This window comes from Xiphophorus couchianus, chromosome 13 (genome assembly GCF_001444195.1).
Source record: "Xiphophorus couchianus chromosome 13, X_couchianus-1.0, whole genome shotgun sequence".
Classification (NCBI taxonomy): Eukaryota; Metazoa; Chordata; class Actinopteri; order Cyprinodontiformes; family Poeciliidae; genus Xiphophorus; species Xiphophorus couchianus.
This window is the reverse complement of record NC_040240.1, coordinates 28,926,802-28,938,860: the sequence shown is the minus strand read 5'-3', so window position 1 is coordinate 28,938,860 and position 12,059 is coordinate 28,926,802. Positions and strand designations below refer to the sequence as shown.

General features: G+C 40.8%; 1 protein-coding gene across 4 annotated transcripts in view; it reads right to left on the bottom strand.

Annotated features, from left to right (window-relative positions):
• Positions 1-12,059, bottom strand: part of ptprua (protein tyrosine phosphatase receptor type Ua) — a 195,961-nt gene that overhangs the window by 66,796 nt on the left and 117,106 nt on the right. For all 4 annotated transcript variants that reach the window (XM_028035255.1, XM_028035256.1, XM_028035257.1 and 1 more), the window contains exons 6-8: positions 11,680-11,851; positions 8,044-8,337; positions 2,526-2,846 (exon numbers count right to left, since the gene is read on the bottom strand). In XM_028035255.1, coding sequence (XP_027891056.1) covers positions 2,526-2,846; positions 8,044-8,337; positions 11,680-11,851 — 787 coding nt within the window. The remainder of the gene's footprint in view (positions 1-2,525; positions 2,847-8,043; positions 8,338-11,679; positions 11,852-12,059) is intronic.

Genomic DNA, 12,059 nt, shown 5'->3' with positions numbered 1-12,059 from the left:
GAGGAGAGGGAGGGGACAGAGGAAAACTGGCCCGGCTCGGCCCCAGACATCAGGATATATTGAGATCCTGTCTCCTGATGTTGCGCAACGTCTACATCATGGCAGCACAACCGTCCTTGTGGAGTTATACTAAATTAATACAGTGAATTAATTTACCGTAGAGCCTGACAAATAAGATCATTTACTCCTCTAATACAATAATTATTATACCACTCCAGGACTTGGTAGTATTCTAACTGGCTTACCTTTTCCTATTTGGTCACATTAGAAAAACAAACTTCCATCTATGTTATTTATCTCTGAAACTGACTTTACAGAGTGGCTCCTAAATGTGGAGTAGTATTGAAACACACCTTTCCCTGCAGACTCAGCTACATGTGTTTTTTTGGGCTAAGTTTCCACCAGCTTCAAACATTTAGACATGCAAAGTTTTGCCTTTTCGTTCATGCGAAATAGTTCAACCTCAATGAAACTGGACTGTGAGTGTTGGTGAAAATCAACATTTTCAAACACAACTTTGCTTTTTGCTTCTGCTCTTTCTTTACAAGGCAAGGCTCTGGCAGCATCCCATTACTGCAGTCAAGTTCCAAGTCAGTCCATCCATCTCATCCCTCACAAACAAGACACTAATATACTTAAACTCCTTCCCATAGAGAGACCTTAGGCCCAAAGGCAGCAGTATTCCTTTTCCTGGTTGGGAACTGAGTCTCATCCCGCTCTCTTAACGAATGACTGGAAACTTCCATGTTAGAGTCCAGTGCAAGTCTAGGAAAGAGCTGGACTTTGTGCCAAAAATGCAGACACAGCTCTTGCTTTGGCCTATGGAGACCAGATAGTCCTAAAAGTGAACTCTGGTACATCGTAGTCCACTGTGTACTGCAACTGACTGGAGTAGTACCCATATCACTGCAGACAAGGCCTTATTACATAATTCTTTGAAAAAAATCTAATCCTGATCTGAGTCTAGTTTTCGTAGAAGGTAGTCTGAAGCAAGTACTCAACATAGCTAAAAAGAAAACACTGATCTCTCTACAGAAAAAGAGGTGGACTACTCCTGTGGCTTGGGGTCCAATCTTTGCCTCAAGTAGAGGAGTTTAAGTATTTTGCTGTCTTGCTCATAAGTAACGATAGAATGGAATGGGAGTTGGACAGATGGGTTGGGGTTTCTGCAGTAATGCGGGGGCTGTTTCAGTCTGTTGTAGTGAGAGAGAGCAGTGCCAAAAAGGAACGCTCTCTATTTACCAGTCGGTCTACGTTCTGACACTTACGTATGGCCATGAGGTATGCATAATGCCCAAAGGAACAAGATCCTGGATACAAACAGCCAAAATGCGTTTCCTCTGTAATGTGGCTGGACTCAGCTTTAGACATAGGGTGAGGAGCTCTGTAATTCAGGGGAGCCTAAGATAAAGACGCTGCTTCTCGGCATCGAAAGTTTGGTTGGTTCAAAGAATTGATCAAGATGCGCCCTGGGTGTCTCCTTTTGGACGTTTTCAAGGAGACACTGGGGAAGACCCAGAACTCACTGGATGGGTAATGTCTCCCGTCTGGCCTAGCTATCCTTTGGATCCCCCAGAACGCAGGATCCCGTTGGAGAGATCAATGTCTAGGTGTTATTTCAGGACCTGTTGCCCTGTGACCCAAACTCAGACAAGTGGAAGGCCATGGATCGACAAAAGTCTAACAGGTTTTCTTGTTAGACTTTTTTTTTCTTTTGCTGTGTTTTGCTTAAGGTGAAAAAACCCACTTCAGTGGCATTTGATAGTTGAGCCCAATTGACAATAGATTGAAGAAATGGTCTGTAAGGCGTACAGTTTTAAGAAATCTATTTCTCTTAGTTATTAAGACATACAGTGTATAGAAATGGACAATTAGAGTGAGATTGGACAGTGATTGTCTTCCTTTTATGCTTAGATGTTCAAATGCGTGTAAATAAGAAGAGGTGATGAAATGCTACCAACTGCAAATCCTGAGGATCAATTTCTCCAACTTTCTTGACCATACTACAAATATTCCTAAGTCATATTCAGTTACATGGGAATGTCTCACCAATTTTACATAACAACAAGACTTTGACCTTCTGGGTCTTCATCCATGGAAAATTTGCATTAGACTGCACATAATCTGCTGAAGTCCACAGGAAAATATTACAAAGATAAGCAAAATCATTATAGCATTTTGCTCTTGGCAATACACTGAGCTTATGAATGCTTCACTAGTCTCCATTTAAAGGGCTGATTTTCCGTTTAGTTATGCTGATCCAGCTTTTCTTTTTAGTCAATATTTGTGTTTTTTTTTTTTGTTTTTTTTTTTTGCTTGCGCTACACAACTAAAGGCCCGGATTTTTGTAAGCACTGCATAATAATCATCAGAGCATAAAGAAACAACTACAACTGTAAGAAGTTGTGAAGCTAAGTCTTCCTGACAACAGCAAGCCTCACTGCACACACGAACAAAAACATGTACCTTCTATACAATTGGGTGGCACTTGTTAGCATACAGAGAACAATTAAACTCCCACTCACTGTCCTCCTCCGTCTGAAATGTGACCTCCCGGCTCTCCTTCTTGCCCTCTGGGTTGGCCAGTGCCAGCCTCACATGGACCGCCCGGAAGGGTGGCAGGTCCCTGAGGGTGAAGTGGGAGGTGTTGCGGTCCACCGACAGGCACTCCCTTACAGTGGCATTGTTGCCCCCGCTGCTCCCTGTCGGCATGGAGTAGCGATAGCAGAGGTACAGCGTGTACGTGTGGCAGCGTGTCAGGTTGTAGCCCAGTGGCTCCCACTGAAGGGCCAAAAGACGTGGCTGGATCTCTGTGGCTGTGAGGCCCCGCAAGGCACGCATGGGCTCTGACAGGGACAGGAAGCAGAGACGTTACTGATAAATTATTACATGAAAATGCATTCAGCTCATAAGATACGGACATACATGGCCTTATAAAAGTGGTGACAGGAAATCAAAAGTTTCAGATTTCATCACGTAGGAAGAGCAAACTGCAGCACATTTTAATGGGATTTTATAGGATCGAGTCCACCGACCCGAGAGGTGGGAGAAATATTCTTAATGGTTTTACAAAACATTATTAATAAATACAATGAAGTCCCTTTGACTTTATCTTTAAATATAATATAGGTTAACCCATTGTCTACTTAAATCTCCTACTTGATAAAGAGTCTTTGTCACTTAGTCGCAGTAAAACCCACCTGTTCTATAAAGTCCTCTGAGGTTTGTGGGGGAAATCACTGAACCCAGCAGAAAGGTCAAAGATGAACGTATGGAGAAGTTTTAGGCAGAGTTAGGTTATAAATAGGGCCAGAAATTCTGAGACTTTTTATTTTTTAATTTTTTTATATACAAATCCAAAGCATGTTTCTGGTAGGGTTAGAGTTAGGGTTAACTACAACGACAGTCAACAAAATCGATTCTCTTGCTACTGTTTGCTTCAAAAACCGATCTGACTGGATGCTAGAAATGACTATTATTGTGTTTAAGTTGTGATAAAAGGAGCTAGGCTTGAATAGCTTTGCTGATAGGCTAAAATAGCATCTCAATGCTAAACACGTTGCAGCGGCACAGACGTCTCCAACGCTAATGTCAGCATCAACACATTTCCAAAGCTTTTATCATCTTATTTTACAAATGTTTCCTGTTTAATTCAAAGTCTTTACAAAATAATGAGCAATTAAATACATTTATACATCAGACTTCAACATTTTTAATGACCATTTTTTGACACAATTCACTGAGTCTGGGAAAGGAAAATGCTAATTTTCATCCCAGAGGAAAGTTTTACAAGCACAGAAAAATCTGAAAGTATATTTCTACCTTCTCTTGTGCTTGATAAAATTGGAAAAAATAGCAAGCAAAAGGAGGCCAAAACCTGCAGCAAACGTTAAGAACTCAGATTTTGTGCCTACAGATGAGTAAAACGTGTCACAGAATAACACAGAACGGCAGATTCCCAACTTGTTAAATGAATATAGTTTGACAGGAGAAGGTTGTTTGGCATGTACAAACGGACAAAGCCTAATTACAGCTGTCAAGTGTGAAAATTACAATTACACATGTGCATGTCGAGCTAAATGTCCACTTTCAAGCATTAATGAGGGGATTTCTGTCCAGCGGTCTGGCCTGAATGTCCAAGAGTACTTCAGCGGTACCAAATAGAGGAATTTGAGCAAAATGCCCTTGGAATGGCAGGGCAGCACAGGGATGTGGATGACTCTTAGGCAGCACTGGAGAGGCAATATAGCTGCAGCCCTGCTGCGTCGCCAGACATGGATCACAAGCTAATAACACACATGAACGAGGCAATGTCAAAAAGGAGAAATCACTTCTGAGAGGACAGACACATCCCTCAAGTGTTTGCTGACTTTAAGGAGGTTTGCTCTTTCCAAGAGCACAAAACACGCCAAAGAGTTTGATGCCCTGACAGCCAAAAGCGTTGCCCTTCAAAATAAAAAAACACATTAAAGATAAAGGCAAACATTTAGGTGCAGAAAAAAAAACTAACAATAGTCACAATCCAGTTAAAATCAGATCTGTCACAAGCAGAGAGTTCACTTTCTGCTTCAGACGCCATTACTCATCATTAGAGCCGCGCCCCGGCAGGCTCTGTCCTGTCCCCGACCGATCCGGCCCCGCGCCGACATTCTGCATGATTAGTCTAATCAGAGGGATTACCCAGAGGCAGAGGGAGCCAGGCAACCAGAAAAGAGAGGAGGATTGGAGGAACGGTGGACCGGGTGGGACGCTCCCTGTGGATCTGCTCTTTTTTATCTCCAAGGCTTGTCCGCATTGCCTGGAGTGTTTTTTTTTGTTGTTTTTTTAGAACATGTGAAAGACTGTCGGTGCACAAACTCATACTTACCAAGAGGAGATCATGGTTTTGAACTGGAGACACTTGTTAGGATGACTTTCTATACGCTGCGATTTAAACATCAAAAACTGACTCAAAGTCTGTTGATATTTTGGTTCCACCCTGGCCTGATTCAAATATTAGGACAAGTCTATGAAGGAAAAGTATGTAATTGCTGAAGAATCCAAGTAAATGGGAGAAAACCCAGACTGAGCTGTGAAGCGAGATTTTAATTGGGCAGAATGGCCAGGCTATATTTCTGTTTTTGCCCGACTCATGTTTGCCACTAAGTAAACCTACAAATGACTTCTGTATATGAGGAAATACATGAATTATTTTTACATAGATTTTAACATTGGAAACTGGACTTTGGATAATTACAGTATTGTTTGTCAAGGTTATTACAGCTTTGACGACGAATCCTGAAGTACAGGCTGAATGTTTCATAATGGTCAGATTGAACATTTTTCGTCACACTAAAGAATACATACAGCATTTAACTTTTAGCTCTGAGAACGGCCATCAGTTATTGACAAAGCCTGGATGGGACTGAGGAACATCTGAAACGTCAAGCTCAACGAGAGTGCGAGAAGAAAACGAATCCATGCCGAGGTGGTGTCACAGAGCCTCCGCTGTCTTCTGCTTTAACTCGGGGCAGAAAGCGTCAGACGTGAGGAATGGGAGCTGACAGGATGTGGCTGAGTGGAGGCGCCGGTGTGAGCGGATCAAACACGGCGGCAGGTGACAGGTCTGATTGAAAGAGCGTCTGGCCGGCCTTTTTTACCAAAAATGAGCAACAATGTGGTTGAAAGACAGATGAGTTGTAGTTAGGTGGCTCTGCTAGCGTGACATGAAGCAAAAAGGTAGAAAACATTTTGACCTTGGTGGTCTGCTTTTTCAAAGACCAGGAGAAAGATGGAAGACTTTGACTGTTCCATGTCCTTTGTCTAAATCGGCGGTTTTCAAAGTGTGAGGCTCCTCCCCTAGGGGGTGCCAGAGCACTTTAGGGGAGGCGCGTGCGAGGGAAAAAATAAACCGGAAAAGAAGCTATCTGCTTGCTGTCTACTGATGTGAGAGAAAGAATGGACAAATTTTTAGTAAAGAAAAAGGAGGAGGAGACGAGCTCTGGCGTAAGTAGAAAAAAGAGGAAGTATGACCACGACTACTTAAAGTTTGGATTTTCCTGGACTGCTCCCGATGATGCTCCAAGGCCGCAATGTGTAATCTGCAAGGAGGTTCTGGCTAATGATAGCATGAGACCCTGTAAACTCCAGCGTCACATTGAAACAAAGCACCCAAGTTTGAAACATTGAAACAAAGCACCGCGGGAGTTTTTGGAGAGGAAGCTGAAGGAGCTGTGCACACAGAAAAAAACAAATGAAAAAAAAAGAGTTTGGGGTTGTTCTTATCATTAGAAAAATTTGTCATACAAAGGCCCTGATAAAATAATTAAAATGGGAGGAAATGTTTTAAAATGTTCATGTGTTAAATTTCATTCAGATAAAGTGTCGTTGTAAAAGATGAGATGGTTCTAAAATAAAAGCAATTAGAAGGTGTTTGGTAGTGGCATTTGTTTGTGTGTGGGTTGATTATTGGGGGAGCATTGTGCTCCTTGGAGGGGGGCTCACCCTTTCATACTTTGAAAACCCCTGGTCTAAATAATTGTTAGGACAACAACGGCAGCAAACACAACCCAACTGTCTGTTTAAATCATGTTATAATGTTGTTCCCGCATAGAATAAAAAAACCATACCAGGAGTTGCTTTGATTATTTCATGCATGTCTGAGAAATCTACATGGCCACCACTCAGCTGTCCAAAACACCTGGATGGACTTTGCCACACTGCTGCAGCAGCAGCAGCAGTCAGTAAAATAAAACCTGATGATGTAGGTGTTATTAATTTAGTGCAGTGTGCAACAGAAAAGAAAAACATCGCACAAAAACTATTGTAGGATAACTAAACCGCTTGTTTTCTTTTTTCTCGCTCTCTGTCGGCTATGCTACACACAGACTCATTCCCATGGCAACTGACGGGTTAGGGTTAGGATTCAACACTAAAAATCAGGCAAACATTTCTCAGACAAAGAACAGAACATTCAGTTCGCTACAGTTTTATGTTTTCAGGCTTCCTGTTCATTTTGCAATCATTAATAATTGATCGTTGTGGTCGATTAGTTACCGCTGTGGTGACGTCACGCTGCAACGTGTCTATTGGTTGCAAAAGGTGTCCCAATTTGCTAATTGTGATTGGCTATTTTTCGTCAAACTTAATACAGCATTTGCAAGGCAGGCTTTGATTGGATGAGAAAAGCTTGTCTGTGATTGGCTGGTGGTTCATTTACATACAACTTCAGTTAGCCGAGCGCGAGCAGAGACGGAACTGACCGAGCGAGCAGAAGGAGACGGAGCCGAGCAGCTTGTCAGGGTGGAGTGTGTGTGTGTGTGGGTGTGTGTGTGACTCAACTTGGTGTCACAAATATCATCATGTCTGTTAACCATATTAACAGACATCTGGTGGAAGTGCACATCTGCCGAGCTCTTTACAGGAGCTACTTCTCAGTGCAACGCTACTAAAAACGTTGTTAAAGAGTTAATACAGAAGCCATGCTGTGACGACTTCCTGAAGGCGGAGCTTCAGAAAGAGCAGAGGTTTTTAAAGAGACAGAGGCCCAATTTCAAGAAGTTAAATTATGAAATCAAATTTTTTTTAAGGCCCTGTGATCAACTGGCAACCTGTCCAGAGTGACCCCGCCTCTCACCTGTTGACCACTGCAGGGCACCAGCACCCTTCACGACCACACTACTGATAAGTGTGTAAGATGATGAATGGTTGAATGGATTTCTTTTAAGTCATATTTGATATATAGCATTTTTATAACAACTAAAGGTAAGAAAAATACATAATTCCGCTCCTTTATAGTTTTAATACCTTTGAAACGTTTTCACATTTTGCCACCAACTTCACTGTTTCCTGCTGAAAAAAGTATCGATACAGCATGATGCAGCCACCACTGTGCCTCATGAGTACCAACAGATTCTCCCATTGCAGTCCTTCAGAGAACAGAACTTGTTTGTTAGCCAATACCTACAAGGTGAGCTCTAGATTTTTAAGTAGGTACATCAGAGTAAAGGGGTTTGAAGACTATATTTTTATTTGTGAAAAAACATCCACTATGATTGCACATACCTGCACACTTGGTCCGGCTGACCAGCGGTGGTCCCGGCGCTCCGGTGCCTCCTTCCCCGGGTCGTGTCAGCAGAACGCTGATGTAGTACTCGGTGTCTGGCTCCAGGTGCCAGACCTTGTAGGTGAGCGAGCCCACCACATGGGTCTCCTTCCAGGTAGACTGGCTGGCCCGGTACTGGATCTCCCGCCGGATGACAGGTCCGTCTCCAACAATGGAGTTGGTGTTGAGCTGGATGATCAGGTAGGTGGGACCCGCTCGCAGGAGCTGGGGCGGGGCGATGGGCGTGGGCGGGACTGGAACAGAGAAGGTCATCTGTTGTGAGCTCATTAAATCTACTACCTGTTAACTGGGCTGGTGCACGGTCTGGAGGGAGAGTGGCCCTCCATTATTGTAGACTTTGTAAGTTAGTTTGTGTTTTTATTATGTAAAACACTTTGAACTGTTTTGTTCCTGAAAAGTGCTATACAAATAAAATTTATTGATTGACTGATATTACTAAAACATGACCAAAAATTTTAACATTGTGTAAACATACAATATTTCTTGGCAGTCATCTTAAAAAGAGATTCATATATATATACTGTATATACATATACAGTATATATATATATATATATATATATATATATATATATATATATATATATACAGTATATATACATATATATATATATATATATATATATATATATATATATAGTATATATACTGTATATATATATACATACAGTATATACATATATATATATATATTTGCAATTTTAATGATTACTGCATATAAGTGAAGAAAACCCAAAATTCTTTGTCTAAGACAGATTGATTATCACATTAGATCAATCAAAAACAGATATGTCTTAAACACAAATCTAGGGCTTCTAAGAAGATTTATTAATCTCCAGCAAATGAATGACATTAATGCCATAAATCTCGACATGATGTACAGATAAAGTTCTCTTGTTTAAACGAGATGCTGTTCTTGAATTTATTTCCTACTCTGGTAGGTTAATGTTTCCATAGCGATGTTTACAGCAAACACAATCGTTTAGCATGAAGGGTTTAATTTCTCTGCTCTAAGATGTACTTACTCCAACGCCCAGTGAGCTTTAACGGTTCTTCAGGTAATCATCACTGTGGCCATTTCAAGAGGAATTGTGCTGCTTAAATCCAAATATATCTATCCCAGGCGACCCTTAACCAGGAACAATTCCGATCAGGTCACAATGCTGATTATTTCAAAGGCTCTTGTTAAAAGTGTAGGGATGAAGGCAGGGTCAGCAGAGGAGTGAGTCATTCTTTATGTGTGCCTGTAAACCAAGTAGTAAAGAAACACAAGAAAAGCAGAAACTAACCACGAGGGAGCTAAAAAAAAGAAAATATTTTTGCGAAATCCCTTTCAGCATTATTGAAGAGCGCGCTTTGTTCTGAAATGCCTCCAACAGAAGCAGCAATGAAAAGACTGGTTTTGTTCCGGAGACAGAAGAAATTACTTCATATGAAGAGAAACAAAACAACTCAAAGAAACATTGAGCGAATGTGTGGAATAATTCTGAATTCATCAGGGCTGTGATAGATGTTAGCTAAAGAGTAAAGAAACCACACTTTGAAAATTGAGCCGCTAATGCTAGTAACAAAGCTAGCTTAGCTTCTGGAGCAATTCATGGTTTTAAATGCTCGTTTTAAATGCTCCATTAAATGTTTCAGCTAAATATGTACACTGGTTTAATGCTTAGCAGAGTATATTTGTGTATTAACTTTACAATACTCTATTAGAGCTGCTTTTAGCTTTATCTTAAGTGCTGCTAGCTCCCGTCTTTTTCAGCAATAACGTTGAAGCTCTTTCATATTTTCTTTTTTTTTTGTTCTTTTAGTCATTCTTACTTTTTGGGGTTTTGTTTTTGTCTGCCCTTTTTTTCTACATGCTTAATGGTTTCCCTGTCCATTGTTGTCTGGCAATTTTGTTTATTTTGCCATTTCTTTTTGTTTCTTTTTTGTGGCTTTCTCAGTTTCTTTTTTTATGTTTGATTGTCCTCATTTCTCTTTTGTTCTTCCTGAATTATTTTTTTCTTGTTTCTTGCTGCCTAACTTTCTTTTGTCCTTCCTTCCATTGGCGGATCTAGACAGGGGCCAACATGGGCCAGTGCCCCTGTAGAATTGGTTCTGGCCCATTTATGACCCCAGTACTGAAGAGATAATATTAACTCAGTTTCTTATGATGATATGCGCTGGCACAGGAAGTATAACTAATTGGTCCCTTGAATCAATTTCATTCTTTTACCTTCACAGTTTTACTTTAAAAATAAAATAAAAATAAAGGTTTTGCACGTTGAACTCCAGCCACATTGAGGCAGAATCACAGCCTTCATCTTGTAGACCAGAAGTCTGAGACTTGCAGCTGTCACAAGTGGCTCTGTGGCTCACTTAATATATTAAGTGATTAAATAATTAAATATTACCACTTTCTTTTGCTGTGTCACAACCTCATTAATGGGAAATATGCAATGTTAAAAAAAACAACAACAAAAAAAAAAACAGTTTATTGCCAAGAAAATTAAGTCATTTAAACTGGTTATCCTGTAAATATAATAACTTAATAGTTTAAATGAAAAAAAAAGTATAAACATTTTCATTAAAATCAGTGACTCACAGTGATTTCCAATGACGGCTCCAATCTTTCTGTTATCATAGAAAACACAGTGTAACGACAGCAGACTGCGTCAAGAGGCCGTGATCGTTCTATGACATGTACATCTAGTCAACTTGACAAGCTGTGTGTTTTCAGTTTTCTATGTATAAAACCAATAGAGTTAATTAGAAACAAAGACATTTTGTCCCCTGCCGGTTACAATAGCTGTGTTTTAATTAGAGTCAGCCGCTGATGCATCTCTAACTCAATCAGACAAGAACCGACTGTGTCGCTATGAAGGCTGGATTTACTAAAAGATCCAAGAAGTTTATTTATTGTAAGTTAAAGTTTGACACTACAATGCTTTGCAAAACTATTTCATCAGTCAATCAAGTTCATTTGTGTAGCACATTTCAGCAACACAGCAGCTCAAAGCGCTACATATCATGAAAACATTAACAAAGCTCATAAACATGTCATACAAACAGCAATTGTGAAAACCAGGAACATTGAAATTGAACATTCAAATCTTGCCTCCCTCCTCAGAGAATCAAGTTAAGATCTAAGAATGGTATACATAGTCATCTTCTTCAATCAAGACATGGAGTTAAAACCCAGGGGGAAAAAAGGTTAATCAATTTAAAAATTAAAAGAAATAAAATCTAAATAAATTCAATATAGCCATATGTGTCTCTTGTATGCCAAAAAGTCTGTTGCTGTCTTTGGATAAGACCAGATAGTCCAAGTGTTATATATTGGATTATACAAATGATATCAGCTTTCCCTCTGTATAGAATAACATACATACAGAAAGGGAAGCCAGAGAAATCTGAGGCGGCTTGGACTTCATTTATGTATTTGTTAAAGATGCAAAAGTCTTATCTTTCTCAGGTTCTTTATTTCTGTCCACATCTCTCTTTTTTTGTTCTTCTTCTTCCTGCCCTGCATCTCCCATGTTGAAATCCTCCACTTTGTCCCACAGATATTCTGTACCATTGCAGGATTTGCTCACCTCTGACGATGAGCTCTCCAAAGTTGGAGACGGCGGCCCCCCTGGGGGACAGGGTGATGCAGCGGTAGAGGTCCTGCTCGCCGCGCTGCGCCTCCACCTGAAACGTTGCCATCAGCCTCTTGTGGCTCAGCCGCGACAGCCAGGAAGTGTCGAGCACGGCGCTGTTTCTCCGCTGACAGCCAGACAAAGAGCACACAAAGGAAAATGGACATGTTTACTTAAGGCCCATCAATGTGATTAAAACTGGGAACACAGCAGACTGAGGAGACACACACACACACACACAAAAACAAAAGGTGGTTAGAGCCTGCTATGTGGCGAGGCGAGATAATGAATATGTGATAAATGTCAGCGGTAACCACGCTGGCTTCTCCTCCAGC